General features: G+C 44.5%; 1 protein-coding gene across 1 annotated transcript in view; it reads left to right on the top strand.

Annotated features, from left to right (window-relative positions):
* LOC127635181 (protein APCDD1-like) overlaps positions 1-17,326 on the top strand; it is a 20,332-nt gene extending 3,006 nt beyond the window's left edge. The window contains exons 3-5 of the mRNA XM_052115044.1: positions 1-508; positions 10,097-10,418; positions 13,856-17,326. The exon at positions 1-508 is cut by the window's left edge and continues 21 nt beyond it. Of these exons, the coding sequence (XP_051971004.1) occupies positions 1-508; positions 10,097-10,418; positions 13,856-14,295 (1,270 nt within the window). The 3' untranslated portion in view covers positions 14,296-17,326. The remainder of the gene's footprint in view (positions 509-10,096; positions 10,419-13,855) is intronic.
* The last annotated feature ends 129 nt before the right edge of the window (positions 17,327-17,455 follow it).

The raw sequence follows: 17,455 nt of genomic DNA, 5'->3' as shown, positions 1-17,455 counted from the left end.
AGAGTTCCTCACTCGCTCCTATCACTTCTACTCTAACGACACCTTCGAGGCGCTGCAGTTCTATTACCAGGACAACCACTGCACCGATCCCAGCTTCACCCTCCTGATCCAGGGCAGCGTCCGCCCACGCCAGGCCTCATGGGCGATCCGCGGGGGCACAGAGTCCGAGTACCACCTGACCCACGTTCAGCTGCTGTGTCACGGGCCGGCGGCGGCATCACATGTGCAGAGACAACTAGAGACAGCATGCGACCTCCGGCACCCGCTGCAGCCGGGCCTGACCTACCAGCTGTGGGACAAGGAGTGGGCGTCGCCGGGTCATGACTGCACCCGTGGCTTAGACTTCAGCATGCAGGAACTGCAGCTCATGCGGCTGGAGAGGCGCCATCACCATGGCGACCCCAGCAGACAAGCGGAGGAGCTGTTCCTAGGAGACGTTCACACGGAGCGCGCTCAGAGGAGACTTCACCAGCCCTCTGGCTACCAGACCCCCCTACAGAGTGCCAAGGTCAGAAACTGCAGCAGACTGACATCTCCATTGATCCATACTGATGAACTGAATGTGTTGTACAGTCACCGCTCACAGCAGAGCATTAATATTGAGAAGAAGAGTTCAGCAGGGTCACATAGTGTCAACCGGAATAATAATGCAACGAAGAATAGAGCAGAATAGAATAAAAAGAAGGGACAATCTGTTTAATCAACCGGTGTTGTGAGTTGGGGGCGGGCTATCTGTTTAATCAACCGGTGGTGTGAGTTGGGGCGGGACTATCTGTTTAATCAACCGGTGGTGTGAGTTGGGGGCGGGACTATCTGTTTAATCAACCGGTGTTGTGAGTTGGGGCGGGACTATCTGTTTAATCAACCGGTGGTGTGAGTTGGGGGCAGGACTATCTGTTTAATCAACCGGTGGTGTGAGTTGGGGCGGGACTATCTGTTTAATGAACCGGTGTTGTGAGTTGGGGGCGGGACTATCTGTTTAATCAACCGGTGGTGTGAGTTGGGGGCAGGACTATCTGTTTAATCAACCGGTGGTGTGAGTTGGGGCGGGACTATCTGTTTAATGAACCGGTGGTGTGAGTTGGGGCGGGACTATCTGTTTAATCAACCGGTGTTGTGAGTTGGGGCGGGACTATCTGTTTAATGAACCGGTGGTGTGCGTTGGGGGCGGGACTATCTGTTTAATGAACCGGTGTGTGCGTTGGGGGCGGGGCTATCTGTTTAATCAACCGGTGGTGTGAGTTGGGGGCGAGGCTATCTGTTTAATCAACCGGTGGTGTGCGTTGGGGGCGGGCTATCTGTTTAATGAACCGGTGTGTGCGTTGGGGCGGGACTATCTGTTTAATGAACCAGTGTGTGCGTTGGGGCGGGGCTATCTGTTTAATCAACCGGTGGTGTGAGTTGGGGCGGGACTATCTGTTTAATCAACCGGTGGTGTGAGTTGGGGGCAGGACTATCTGTTTAATGAACCGGTGGTGTGCGTTGGGGGCGGGGCTATCTGTTTAATGAACCGGTGTTGTGAGTTGGGGCGGGACTATCTGTTTAATCAACCGGTGGTGTGAGTTGGGGGCAGGACTATCTGTTTAATCAACCGGTGTTGTGAGTTGGGGCGGGACTATCTGTTTAATGAACCGGTGTTGTGAGTTGGGGCGGGACTATCTGTTTAATGAACCGGTGTTGTGAGTTGGGGCGGGACTATCTGTTTAATCAACCGGTGGTGTGAGTTGGGGGCGGGACTATCTGTTTAATGAACCGGTGTTGTGAGTTGGGGCGGGACTATCTGTTTAATGAACCGGTGTGTTCGTTGGGGGCGGGACTATCTGTTTAATCAACCGGTGGTGTGAGTTGGGGGCGGGACTATCTGTTTAATCAACCGGTGGTGTGAGTTGGGGGCAGGACTATCTGTTTAATGAACCGGTGTTGTGAGTTGGGGGCGGGACTATCTGTTTAATCAACCGGTGATGTGAGTTGGGGGCGGGACTATCTGTTTAATGAACCGGTGTTGTGAGTTGGGGGCGGGACTATCTGTTTAATGAACCGGTGGTGTGAGTTGGGGCGGGACTATCTGTTTAATGAACCGGTGTGTGCGTTGGGGGCAGGACTATCTGTTTAATGAACCGGTGTGTGCGTTGGGGGCAGGACTATCTGTTTAATGAACCGGTGTGTGCGTTGGGGGCGGGGCTATCTGTTTAATCAACCGGTGGTGTGCGTTGGGGGCGAGGCTATCTGTTTAATCAACCGGTGGTGTGCGTTGGGGGCGGGGCTATCTGTTTAATGAACCGGTGTTGTGAGTTGGGGGCGGGGCTATCTGTTTAATCAACCGGTGGTGTGAGTTGGGGCGGGACTATCTGTTTAATGAACCGGTGTTGTGAGTTGGGGGCGGGGCTATCTGTTTAATCAACCGGTGGTGTGAGTTGGGGGCAGGACTATCTGTTTAATCAACCGGTGTTGTGAGTTGGGGGCGGGGCTATCTGTTTAATCAACCGGTGGTGTGAGTTGGGGGCAGGACTATCTGTTTAATCAACCGGTGGTGTGAGTTGGGGCGGGACTATCTGTTTAATCAACCGGTGGTGTGAGTTGGGGCGGGACTATCTGTTTAATGAACCGGTGTTGTGAGTTGGGGGCGGGGCTATCTGTTTAATCAACCGGTGGTGTGAGTTGGGGGCAGGACTATCTGTTTAATCAACCGGTGGTGTGAGTTGGGGGCGGGGCTATCTGTTTAATCAACCGGTGGTGTGAGTTGGGGGCAGGACTATCTGTTTAATCAACCGGTGGTGTGAGTTGGGGCGGGACTATCTGTTTAATCAACCGGTGGTGTGAGTTGGGGCAGGACTATCTGTTTAATGAACCGGTGGTGTGCGTTGGGGGCGGGACTATCTGTTTAATGAACCGGTGTGTGCGTTGGGGGCGGGGCTATCTGTTTAATCAACCGGTGGTGTGAGTTGGGGGCGAGGCTATCTGTTTAATCAACCGGTGGTGTGCGTTGGGGGCGGGGCTATCTGTTTAATGAACCGGTGTGTGCGTTGGGGCGGGACTATCTGTTTAATGAACCAGTGTGTGCGTTGGGGCGGGACTATCTGTTTAATCAACCGGTGGTGTGAGTTGGGGCGGGACTATCTGTTTAATCAACCGGTGGTGTGAGTTGGGGGCAGGACTATCTGTTTAATGAACCGGTGGTGTGCGTTGGGGGCGGGACTATCTGTTTAATGAACCGGTGTTGTGAGTTGGGGCGGGACTATCTGTTTAATGAACCGGTGGTGTGAGTTGGGGGCAGGACTATCTGTTTAATCAACCGGTGTTGTGAGTTGGGGCGGGACTATCTGTTTAATGAACCGGTGTTGTGAGTTGGGGCGGGACTATCTGTTTAATGAACCGGTGTTGTGAGTTGGGGCGGGACTATCTGTTTAATGAACCGGTGTGTTCGTTGGGGGCGGGACTATCTGTTTAATCAACCGGTGGTGTGAGTTGGGGGCGGACTATCTGTTTAATCAACCGGTGGTGTGAGTTGGGGGCAGGACTATCTGTTTAATGAACCGGTGTTGTGAGTTGGGGGCGGGACTATCTGTTTAATCAACCGGTGGTGTGAGTTGGGGGCAGGACTATCTGTTTAATGAACCGGTGTTGTGAGTTGGGGGCGGGACTATCTGTTTAATGAACCGGTGGTGTGAGTTGGGGCGGGACTATCTGTTTAATGAACCGGTGGTGTGCGTTGGGGGCAGGACTATCTGTTTAATGAACCGGTGTGTGCGTTGGGGGCAGGACTATCTGTTTAATGAACCGGTGTGTGCGTTGGGGGCGGGGCTATCTGTTTAATCAACCGGTGTGTGCGTTGGGGGCGAGGCTATCTGTTTAATCAACCGGTGGTGTGCGTTGGGGGCGGGGCTATCTGTTTAATGAACCGGTGTGTGCGTTGGGGGCGGGGCTATCTGTTTAATCAACCGGTGGTGTGCGTTGGGGGCGGGGCTATCTGTTTAATGAACCGGTGTGTGCGTTGGGGGCGGGGCTATCTGTTTAATCAACCGGTGGTGTGCGTTGGGGGCGGGGCTATCTGTTTAATGAACCGGTGGTGTGCGTTGGGGGCGAGGCTATCTGTTTAATCAACCGGTGGTGTGCGTTGGGGGCGGGGCTATCTGTTTAATCAACCGGTGGTGTGCGTTGGGGGCGAGGCTATCTGTTTAATCAACCGGTGGTGTGCGTTGGGGGCGGGGCTATCTGTTTAATGAACCGGTGTGTGCGTTGGGGGCGAGGCTATCTGTTTAATCAACTGGTGGTGTGCATTGGGGGCGGGGCTATCTGTTTAATGAACCGGTGGTGTGAGTTGGGGGCGGGGCTATCTGTTTAATGAACCGGTGTGTGCGTTGGGGGCAAGGCTATCTGTTTAATCAACCGGTGGTGTGAGTTGGGGGCGGGGCTATCTGTTTAATGAACCGGTGGTGTGAGTTGGGGGCGGGGCTATCTGTTTAATGAACCGGTGTGTGCGTTGGGGGCGGGGCTATCTGTTGAATCAACCGGTGGTGTGAGTTGGGGGCGGGGCTATCTGTTTAATCAACCGGTGGTGTGCGTTGGGGGCGGGGCTATCTGTTTAATCAACCGGTGTTGTGAGTTGGGGGCGGGGCTATCTGTTTCCGGTGTTGTGAGTTGGGGGCGGGGCTATCTGTTTAATCAACCGGTGGTGTGAGTTGGGGGCGTGGCTATCTGTTTAATGAACCGGTGGTGTGAGTTGGGGCGGGGCTATCTGTTTAATCAACCGGTGGTGTGAGTTGGGGGTGGGGCTATCTGTTTAATGAACAAGTGGTGTGAGTTTGGGGCGGAGCTATCTGTTTAATCAACCGGTGGTGTGAGTTGAGGGTGGGACTATCTGTTTAATCAACTGGTGGTGTGAGTTGGGGGCGGGGCTATCTGTTTAATCAACCGGTGGTGTGCGTTGGGGGCAGGACAATCTGTTTAATCAACCGGTGGTGTGAGTTGAACTATCTGTTGTCCCGCCCCCCATAAAAATATCCATATTTATAACTATAATATAACCAGTGATTATATAACTATAATCACTGGCTTCCGGTAATGGCTGTCCGTGCGTTCACGAGAGAGTCGAGTTCCGGTGTATGACGTAGGCGTAGCGTAAGCTCCGGTGAGAAGTGACAAACGTGGACGTGAACGATGTTTACAGCGGGACGCATGGACGGCCGTTACCGGAAGCCAGTGATTATAGTTTATAAAGTTATAAATATGGATATTTGTCTTACACAAACACATTGCTTCAGAAGGCCTTTATTAACCCCCTGGAACTGTATGGATTACTTTAATGATGGAGTAAATTAAGGGATAATTTTCATTTTTGGGGGAACTCACCCTTTAACCAGGGGACCTTCTAACAATGTACATCACAAAAATATACATTTTATTTTATACTTTTGTTACATTTCAGCTTTTTAAAAATGAGCAAATTCCATGTACATCATCAATAAATATGACGTCTTAAAATTGCATATATTATATAGTACAGAGTGTATATAATGTATATGGATAATGTATATTGTTTACACAATTTGTACTATTTAAGTATTTACACTGATACGTTTGAACAAGTGCTAAAAGTGTACTGTCTCTTTAAGACTACAGGCAGTTCAGCTAGCAGCCATTTTTGTGTGCGTTAACCCTTTAAGACCTGATAATGTAGACTGAAATATACTCATATGAAACTGAATTAAATCAAAATGGATTGAAATTGGGAAATCTGTATCAACGCCCCGTCCCGTTAGAGATAAAGTATTTAACACATTCTTATTCCACACTTTTGCTGAAATAATCTCATGTTTGGAAACACTTGAACAGATTCACAAATGCGTTAAACTTTATACATTCAGTGTAACTTCAAATAAAACCTGCAAAATACAGGAAGCTTTTGGTGGAAGAATGATTAATTCATCAGATGTCATGTTTGCTGAAGTTAAATGCTGTATAATACATAACATTGTACTTAATTTGGGATGTGACATTGGCTGTAATAATTCATGCGAGGCGTCTCCGTCTCTCCATCAGGGCCGCTGTGAGCATTACGTATTCATTGAAAGCCTTCACTGTAATTTCACTTCGGCATTACTGAGATGTGCGTCTGCTTGAGCGAGATGGATGCGTTTCGTGTTTCTGTGGTTAAATTGGTGTGATTTGAGGCGTGTCGGGACATGTCCACGCAGCTGATCTCCCATCTGCTTCAAAGGTGATGTGGAAATGGTGTTTGCAAAGGGCAGCGGTGTGGTTTCGAGCTCGGCATGTGCCCTAGGCATTGGAGGACCTGCGAGATGAGCCATTTCTGATGGATTCATTTCTTTCATGTGAGCGCAGCCCCCCCGCCAGCCCTCACCGCGGCTAAAAGCCGATGTGAAACACATAATGCAATGTTAATGAATTCTAGTTCAAGACTGAATAATTGATGGGGAGCCTGACTCGAGTAAGCAACGCCAACTGATCCAAAGTCAAGTGCTTCTCGTGCCTCCTGTATGAACACGTGTCCCGTGTGAACGACCCGCCATCCCACAAGCTTCTCTGACTGATGGACACAATTCCCACAATTCTAAGAATTACGGTCCACAACTTCTAGCGTCGTAACGTTCTCGTGCACGACTGTTATGTGGCATGAAGGTGTTCATTTCGAGTGGATTGAATCGATGCATTAGAGACGTTCTCAGACAGATGAATGGAGGAGACTTCTAGCAATAATAATTTGTCATGACAAGCGAGATAATCGTCGTTATTAAACCGAACCTCTGAAGGATTAACCAGCTCATATTTTAGGTCTGTGTCATAATTAGGGCCCAAGCACTGTAAGTGCGGAGGCCATATTGTTTTCCTAAGGCTTACTGCTAACATTCTGCTTTTCAAGGTTTCAGGGGCTTTTGGGTCCCTTAACTCTTTCCCCGCCAAACACGGAATTTTCCGGGTATCCGTGTTTTAGGTGGTATATGGTAAGGAAGACCCGCGCGCATGTTTTGAAAGAGTACGCAACTCTTTGATCAAACAAACAGACTGCGATCGTCTCAAACGTGAAGTGGAACACCATACTAATACTAAAGCACTTGTTTGATAGAAATGCCTTTTTCTCAGCCTTTTGTCCGAAATGTTGTTTTTGACAAAACCTTCCTCTGTTCAAGTCGCAATAAAAAAAGAACAAATGAAGATAAAATAAAATCATTTTTTTTTTGCCTAAAAGCAGAGGCTCAGATATTTATTGTGATATATACAATAAATATATAATAATATAATAATATGTGCCGCACAAGCCCTCAAAAGTGAAGCCAAAACGTCTCGATCGCCCCCCGGTGGCTGGTCCTAGTATAGGTCATAAACCCCGCCCCCCCATGTTATTCAACGGGACGTGAGACCAACTAAACAATTAAATTACACTTCACATATCTTATTTCCAAAGATAGTTTCTGTCATTTACTGTCGTTTCTATCACGTTGATGTCATTTCAAGTGTTTGTTTTCAAAATAAGTTTGTTTTTAGTTATTTGATGCTATAAAAACGCTGCTGTGACATCATGATTGACAGCTGTGATTGACAGGTTCTCACTGAAGTAGTCACTGAAGCACCAACTGACTTTTATTTGGGATCTTCGGAGGACTGAGGAGATTGGAGCTTTAAATTTAATATCTACATTTCTATAATTAATTATTTCACACCGTCATAAAAGTCAAAAGGGGCGTGTGCTTGTGATTGATTCAGCGAGAGTGAGGGCGGGGCCTTGATTTCGCGGCTTTACTTCCTGTTCACTACTGCGCAGGTCTGGTCCCGAAATCGCAACTGCGCAGACTCAAGTCCCAAGATGTCAGCGCCATATCGGGACACTGGCGGCTTCAGTTCTCACCAATGGAAGAGAGCGAAGGGGCGTCGTCCATCTTTTTTTTACTGTATATGGGTAGCACATGCACAGTCACCAAACTATGTACACATGTCGATCTCATCAAGCTGGACAACTTTCACACTCATAGTTATAGGCTCCGCCCAACAGGAAGTCTGTCATGTTGCATTGTTTGAAAAATGCATGCTCTGGAATTCTAAATACTCCTCCTAGGAGATTTATGTGACAGGCACCGAGCGTGGGCAACATCATGCCAAGACATTGAAGATGCCGAATTATGAACGGATTTTTGATGTCTCAAATGGTGTCTCCATAGCGATGCGATAAAGTAACCAAAAAATAGGAAAAATAATTGTTTAATATCGTCTGCGTGCATCATGTGATTTACATCAAAATTGACCCGTATGTTTGGCCTTGAGGGCTGATCGCATTGATGTACCTACTGTGGGTCACGGTCGTAGCGCCACCAACTGGCAGCAGGAAGTGTGGCCCTTACAACAGTCTTTGAAAAAATCTATTTACATTTATACAAATCACCAAATGTTCTGCATTGTTTTACTAAAGCCGCCAGGAGGAAATGAGTCCACGGTGCTTGGGCCCGTTGATTGCTGCTTACATCTATATTTTGTTATTGATATTTGTTTTGTCTCATATTGACTCGATTTGCTCTTCAAAACAATAGTTTGAATGTCTTCTGCACTGTAAACTCTAAAGTTGTCATTACTATAAAAATCAAGTTGTCTTAATTTTAACTTGAAATGTCCAATTTTGGACACATAACTCAAATATTTAAGTTCATTAGGGCCTGAGCACCCTATTGTTGTTCTAGGTGTTTGTTATTTATTTCCCAAATTAATCACATTTTTAGCGCCTCAACATGCTCGAAAACTCATGAAACTCAGAAGTGGTGGGTTTCAGAATTAGATGTGGCAAAATGGCTCAAAAGCGCCACCTACAAACATTCAACGATGTGCGCTTTACGCTACGTTTCACCTACATGTACGAAACTCGGTACACATGTGTAATATGCCAATACCTACAAAAAAGTCTCTTGAACACATGCCCTAAACTCAACAGGAAGTCAGCCATTTTGAATTGTCACTTCAGTTTTTGCCATTTCCAGACCTTGTATTTTAACAAACTGCTTCTAGAGATTTCATCTGATCTACTTCATATTTGGTCATTATAATTTAAAGACATTGGCGATGCTACATCGTGAAGCTTTTGAGTTTTCACTGCACGGCGTGTCAAGTGTAAATAATGCTAAAAACATTGGAGTGACATTCCCCTGGCACAGCAGCACCAACGGGCACCAGCGTGTGAGGGCCCGTTCCACGTTTAATACAAGTTTATCTCAACCGACAGCATTTGTGGCATAATGTTGATTAACATAAAAATCTATTTTGACTTAAATGTGTGTTCCAGTGAGACACTTCCAATGTAAGTCAATGGGGTTTAATCTGTACGATATTAAAATACTCACTGACACATAAACAATATGTGTGTTAACATGATTTTACTGTCATTAAATCACTCACTGACCTCATCTGTGTGAAGATATAGACAATTATACAACTTTGATGCAATGACAAACATAATGGCGTAAATCCTAATATCATTAAACTGTGTTAAAGTGACAATTTAAACAAATTTACAGCTCAAATAATAACAATTTCTGCCTTTAATCCCTCCATGAATGGGCCCCATTCACTTCCATTGTAAGTGCCACACTGGAACACACATTTCTGCATCTGATCAAGCTGGTTTTTGATGGATCTTCAGAGTCTATATAGTTGAAACCAACCATTTAGACCAGTGGTTCTCAAGCAGGAGGCCTCCGCAAACATCCAAAGGGGCCTAAAGATGACTAAGAATTACCTTATAAATTAAGGTACATTTATAAGCTATATTAAAAGAAACTATCTTGCTATAGCAAATCTAAAAGTGCTAAAAAATCACTGAAAAACTCATTTATAGCTTACTTTAACATCTCTCTTCAACACCTGTTCTTACATGGTTCAAGATTCATTATTTTATCCATTTATATGCCAAGTTTATGTTCATAAAGTTTGTGTTCATCTTAGCCCTCATATATTGTCTTATATGAGTCAAAAAGATTGAGAACCACTGATTTAGACGGGCTTGGACCAGCAAGAAACCAGGTAAAACCATCTGAATCTGGTTTTAGCTGGCAGGGAGTTTGACCTATCAAATCATCTGTGTACTCGTTTCTGTCAGGTCGATGAGCGTCGCTGTGGAATCTGTGGAATCATCGCTTTGGCCGATCTTCATCATCCACCTGTCTTACCATCCCAGAGCAACCGTCCTGTGCGTCTCCATGGAAACTGGGTGAGCACACGATGTGAAGTGCGGCCGGGCGTCCTCTTCCTCACCCGACATCTGACCTTTCAGGAGGACAGGAGCATCTGGGAAGGACAGTACGAGCATTTCTCCGATCCCCTGTGCCGACATCCGGCCTTCAGCATCACAGCCAGCGGACAATACAGCCGAGGAGTTCCTTCAAACACAGTCATGGGCGGCGTAGAGTTTACCTTCACAGGTCAGTGATTGGGGTTTTGATTTGTTTGTTGCCGAACAGTCCTGCACGGACTCTACAGCCACAGAATTCCCTGAACATTGTCTCTAAAAAGTATCAAGGCTGTTTCCCGCCCCAACATGACTTAATGTGGATTTGTGTTTTTTACTTGAGTGTATCCATAAAGTCCAGGAGACTGTAGAGTGTCCATTTGTCATTTTATGATTCAGAAGTGTGCTCTTGAGTCGATACTACCAAAAGGATGCAAGTTTACTTTCTTGAAGTGTACTTGAAAAAGCCAACATACTATCACCCTTCAGACAACCCCTAAACCAAGACCAACGTTCCTGACTGTAACTACTCCCGGAGCTTCCAAGCTACATTCACCAAATTTGGCACAGACCTTCAGACTGTTCTGACTCGGGTTGATGTGAATTTTCGAATGGATCAGACAGAAGGTTTTCCTGTAACGGGCGATCAAATATCCCATAGACAATACATTGACGAAAGGTTCAAACAGGCCAAGACTATTCAAACTCCAATTGTCAAAATATTCAAATGTAAACAAACCGTCCCTGTCGGAATTACCAGAGAGACGGAGCACTCGTATTCAAATGAATGGGAGGAATTGGAACACCCAATATGGTGGATGCAGAGCCATATAGAGAGAGAGTTGCGACAACGGAAGTTCTAAATGTTGATCGTCACGTGATTCACGTAGACTTCAGATAGTTCCAGGAAGTGCTTTGGCGGTCATTCCAAACTGTTAGAGTAGAGTGACAGAACTGCGATTTCTGGTAATTAGTAGTCAATAAATGCATTTATTTTATATATTTATGTAACACACCGACATATGTATGTAGCATGAGTATGTTGTTACAGCGATGTTGTTTTTTAAAAGATCAAATCAGCTAATATTTGAGGATTAGTGTTCGCTTACCGTTATTTGCCTCAACTTATTTCAGGCTAGGGTTTCTGTTGCCTTTTTATGTTACCTCATGTTCATTGTTTTCACTAATCTCATGGTAACTAATGTCATATTTATGACTTTTCAGATAGTACAGAGACAGGCTGGTGACAGGTGGTTTCCAGCTCGCACCGCACAATGGGTCAATGAACTATTAACTATTAGCAGCAGTTACGGAAATGTACAATTTAGTGAAATGAAGCTTATTGTTTACAATTCTTACAATTCTATGTATAGTAATATAATTATTTATGTATTATAAATATTATATATCTAATGTATAATTCTTACAATACTTATTCATATACACAATATATTCAGCTTTAAAACAACTTAAGCATACTCGTATATAAACTGCAGTTCAAAAGTAATGAGGCTGAAAATTCAGCTTGGCATCACAGGAGTAAATTACATTTTAAAATATAATACTTTATCCAGCTCCAATCCTTGCCTAATCTGTTAGTTATCCGATAACATCCCTTATCTCCTAATTTAATGAGTAATACTCAACTATAAGGTTTTAATTTACAAGTTATTTTTATTTAGATGTACTGATAATATACAGAATAAGATAATATTATTCTTTAAACGTCTCACCTTTTAAAAGTGCGTCGCAAACGGTTTGTTCTGATGCATCTCTACGGTGTTTGCTGCTACTTCCGGGAACTATTGAGAGGCTCCACGAGCCGCCATTGCTGTAAAAAAAACGTTCCATTGGAGTCAATGGAGTTGTCGCTACTCTCTCTCTATATGGCTCTGGGTGGATGTAGAAAAGTAAGCCCCGCCCTACAGGTTAAAGAGCCAATCAGCTTTAAGATACAGACATCGCCTGTCAATCAACTTGAGAACATGAGCTATACAAACCGGGAGAATTGCGTTTTTTTTGGGCGTAATCCGGGATAACGAAGCACAGTTTATGGTCCCAGCATTGTCAGATTTCACTGCTGATTTAAAATATGTTCTTTGATCAGAAACCTGACCGAACCGTTTGATGATTTTGGCCTTTCCTCATTCAAGTAGATAGGAGCTGCACTTTAATTCCTAACCCTAACTTGCTAAAATGTCTTTGGGATTAATACAATTAACAGAGGAACATTTTGATATTCAATGGCAAGCTGTTCATCCTCGGAATGAGATTTTGAGTTTCTATGGCAGCGCTCTTAATGGCAAAGCTATTCCTTTTGTGGCTTTGTTGCAGACAGGAAATATTTAATAACTACATTCATTAATCTCTAAAAAAATGTATGAACAAAGAAAGCACTTCTGGCAACACCAACTTTGATGCTGGCTTGACTAAACCTTGTCTGAAAGTTTCACCCAAGTGTGCCACACAAGCCCTCAAAAGTGAAGCCAAAACGTCTCGATCGCCCCCCGGTGGCTGGTCCTAGTATAGGTCATAAACCCCGCCTCCCATGTTATTCAACGGGACGTGAGACCAAATAAACAATTAAATTACACTTCACATATCTTTTTTCCAAAGATAGTTTCAGTCATTTACTGTCGTTTCTATCACGATGATGTCATTTCAAGTGTTTGTTTTCAAAATAAGTTTGTTTTTAGTTATTTGATGCTATAAAAACGCTGCTGTGACATCATGATTGACAGCTGTGATTGACAGGTTCTCACTGAAGTAGTCACTGAAGCACCAACGGACTTTTATTTGGGATCTTCGGAGGACTGAGGAGATTGGAGCTTTAAATTTAATATCTACATTTCTATAATTAATTATTTCACACCGTCATAAAAGTCAAAAGGGGCGTGTGCTTGCGATTGATTCAGCGAGAGTGAGGGCGGGGCCTTGATTTCGCGGCTTTACTTCCTGCTCACTACTGCGCAGGTCTGGTCCCGAAATGGCAACTGCGCAGACTCAAGTCCCAAGATGTCAGCGCCATATCGGGACACTGGCGGCTTCAGTTCTCACCAATGGAAGAGAGCGAAGGGGCGTCGCACATCTTTTTTTTACAGTCTATGGTTTCAATTAGTTGTTGAAAGTTTGATGTTAATACGGACATAACCGCCAGCTAGCTTGCTAGATAGTCAGATAGACTGTCACAAAGTATATATATATATATAAAGAGAGCTGATTAAAGGGCTTTTGTGGGTTTGTTTACATTTGCATTAAATTAACGAGCATTCCGTCGGCTCGTTTCAACATTCCGTCAATTTAAGTCTATGGGATATTCCCCATTTTTGATTGTCCGTTGTGTGAAAACCGTAAGTCCGATCAGTTGGAAAAGACACAGCACACTATTACAGAACATTCTAATGGTTTCTACCAATTTGGGTGAATGTCATTTGAAAGCTCTCTGAGGAATTATAGTTTTGGTTTAGGGATTTGACTAACAGTATGCTGGCTTTGTCAAACCAACACAATTACATGATGAGAAAGCATCATGAGGTCACGTCCACTGTAATCGGTTTCATTTGAAAATTGTAAATTAATTGAGGCCAGCAGGCCTTCTAACGACCCACTGATCTGTGTGTGCTCCTCTAGTGACCCACATGAAGGTGACGCCCATGGACGTGGCCACCACAACCCTCCTGAACATCTTCAGTGGGGATAAGTGTGGCGCAGAAGGCTCCTGGAAGCTGGGCGTCTCACAGGACGTGACCGCCACCTCTGGATGTGCCCCGCTGGGCATCCGTCTGCCACACACCGAGTATGAGCTCTTCAGCATGGGTCAAGACTCTGAGGGACACGGTCTTCTGTATAACGGCCAGAGACCGACCAACGGCAAGAGTCCAGACCGACCGCACAGACGTGCCACGTCCTACCAGCCGCCGCTGATGCACTGCAACACCGGCCAGAAGGGGGAGCCACGCGTGGGACAGGAGGGAGACCAGTATTTCAGACTCGGCAACGGATGCAACTCGGAAAATCTCGGAGACTCATTCAACCTCAGCTTAGTCCTCATATTAATCAGTTTAATGTAGCCGGGATAGAACGAGTGTGTCTCCGGAGAGACTTCGGATCCGTTTGCACTAGTTGAGGAAACTCAGACATCTAAACAATCACGAGCAGCCCAAACTTTGTCTGCCTTGAGAAATACATCTTTTATCAGGACAACTAAAATATTCCGTGTTTTTCCATGAAAATGAAATGTGCTTTCCATGTCTCAGTTCGGGCAGCTCGTGACTGATGCATGCACACTAATGTAGTCCAGTGAAAATGACTTCCTGTTCATTCTGACACGTCCTCGTACACACTGTAGTGCATCACACAACTAGACCTGAAATGATTTAATGGATGATCAATGGATGCTTTAAACAGCCTGTAAATTGCAGGACTTCTGAGGAGGACCTGAAAGAAACCTCGTACCAGCTCTTAAGTGTCTTTATGGTTCGATTAACAAATCTTTTAGCAATTTTAAATAACAGTGGACAATGTTTGGAAACATTTTGACATTTACTGCCAGCGTAATCAAACAATGAAATTATTTAAAATATCAGGAGGGTGAACAATTTGGCATTTGTTCTTCCCGGAATATTTTAGATATTAAATTGGTAAGAAATTACCAAAACAACAAACAAAAAAAGAAAAAACGTGCTGAGTGACTCCAGTCAGGTCGCCTTAGCAACCAAATTGGCCCGGTTGCTAGGGAGGGTAGAGTCACATGGGGTAACCTCCTCATGGTCGCTATAATGTGGTTCTCGCTCTCGGTGGGGCGTGTGGTGAGTGACTCCAGCCAGGTCTCCTTAGCAACCAAATTGGCCCGGTTGCTAGGGAGGGTAGAGTCACATGGGGTAACCTCCTCGTGGTCGTGATTAGTGGAATTACTGTCTGAAGTCACAAGTTCGAATCCAGGATGTGCTGAGTGACTCCAGCCAGGTCTCCTTAGCAACCAAATTGGCCCGGTTGCTAGGGAGGGTAAAGTCACATGGGGTAACCTCCTCGTGGTCACTATAATGTGGGGTTCTCTCTCTCGGTGGGGCGTGTGGTGAGTTGTGCGTGGATGCCGCGGAGAATAGCGTCCACATGCGCTACGTCTCCATGGTAACACACTCAAGTCACGTGATAAGATGCGCGGATTGACGGTCTCAGAACTGAGATTCATGTTCCGCCACCCGGATTGAGGCGAGTCACTACGCCACCACGAGGACTTAGAGCGAATTGGGCGTTCCAAATTGGGGGAAAAAGGGAGCTCCATAGTGCTGAAACTTTACAGTCAAGATGAGGGTCTTTTCACAGCGCCTGAAGCGATGGCTCGAGGTTAGAGTATGTTAATACCGTTAGTAACTACTCTGAGTTATGACAGTTGTCCATTGGGTAATTTTTGACCTGTATTAAAAACGACTGAAAATGCAAAAATACTCAATTAGAATGTTTGAATATTGACATACTTGAATATTATATTCAATAAGTCACCATTGGGAGCCCCATTATACCCTATCAAATAATGTTAGTAGACTTATTTACGAACATATCACCCGTTCAAATAAATAAATACTCTGTTGACATGTGCATGAGTGCACAAGCCACGTCTGGGAGGAAAGTTAGAAATATGTGTGGAGAATGCAGGAGCCAGTGGAGCAGGCAAGTGGGGGGCGCTAGAGAACAGGATGGGTCACAAAGTCACAAGGGCACAACGGGTTCTTACCACACAGGTCAAAACTGAGCAGAGACAATGGAAGAAAACAATTGTTTTAAACTGTTATTTATCTTAAAGAATTATAAACAACAACAAATATTTGGTTTGTTTTGATGGTCACAATAGCCTAGTTTCCATCCATCTTTTGCACTATTTTGTTATCAACAAATTGAAAATGTCGAGATATGATACGAGATATTAGTGTTGCACTCCTGGAAGTGTCACAGATCGGATCTATATGCCATAAAGATCAATCCATAATCACGTACAATAAATGAGATTTCAATTCTGTTGTCATGGTAACACGGGCTAACGTTTGAGGCAAACTCTGTCATGAACATGCTAGCAACTTGATAACACATGCTAACATCACCTAGCGAAGTGTTAAAACATGTTAAAAATGTTCTAGCATCATGAAAACACATGCTAGCATCGCCTAGCAAAGTGTTAAAACATGCTAAAAATGTGCTAGCATCATGCTAATACATGCTAGCATCGACTAGCGAAGAGTTAAAACATGCTAAAAACGTACTAGAATCATGCTAACACATGTTAGCATCGCCTAGCGAAGTGCTGAAACATGCTAAAACATGTTAGCATCATGCTAAACATGTTAGCATTGCATACCAAAATGCTAAAACATGTTAAAACGTGCTCGCAACATGCTAATACATGTTAGCATCACCTAGCAAAGTGCTAAAACATGCTAGCATCATGCTAACACAAACATAACATCTAAATGCTCATCATTAAAAACACATGCTAGAAACATTCTATGACCATTATTTTAGTGCTTAGCAACAAGTTAGAAAATGCTATTTGACGAGTTTTGCCATGGCAAACACCACTCACATTTTCTTCAGGAAATGTACCTATCTAGTTATGACTGTCAACTATTATTTTGAATGGTGTGAAAAGCAACTTTAATAAATAAATGGATGTCTACAGCGATTAAATTAAATCACAAACAGTGTTCATTCATTTGTTCTCCTTGTACATGTTGATAACCGGAGCATGATACGAGAGATTTGTGTTGCACTCCTGGAAGTGTCACAGATCGGATCTATATCCCGTAAAGATCAATCCAAAAAATATATGACATTTTTGCATTAATGCCAATTTTATCGATAAAAACTGTTTCCAAACCAGTTTTTCACGACATTTGATGTATCGACAGCGTTTATGTGCTTGAGTTAAACGGAAAAATATGACGTCGACATTTGTGACATTTTAGCGCTAAACTTTTCCCACCAAAAATCCTTGTATGGAAAGGGTTTGATGGTTTGACTGTATTTGTACCATATTCACACCTGTCCCGAGTCAAAAATGACCCCATGACAATAAGAGGGTTAAACTGTTTGTCGTTGCTCATTTTGGTAGTCCAGCAGCAATCCGAATCATTCTAGCGGCACCCAGACACAGTGTTATAAATGCACAAGATCCAGAACCGTTAAAGAACTGAACACCCTGACAATCATTTAGATCAGTGTTTACACGCTTTCACA

This window comes from Xyrauchen texanus, chromosome 42 (genome assembly GCF_025860055.1).
Source record: "Xyrauchen texanus isolate HMW12.3.18 chromosome 42, RBS_HiC_50CHRs, whole genome shotgun sequence".
Taxonomy (NCBI): Eukaryota; Metazoa; Chordata; class Actinopteri; order Cypriniformes; family Catostomidae; genus Xyrauchen; species Xyrauchen texanus.
Note: the sequence above shows the minus strand (reverse complement) of the source record. Positions and strands in the feature narration are given on the sequence as shown.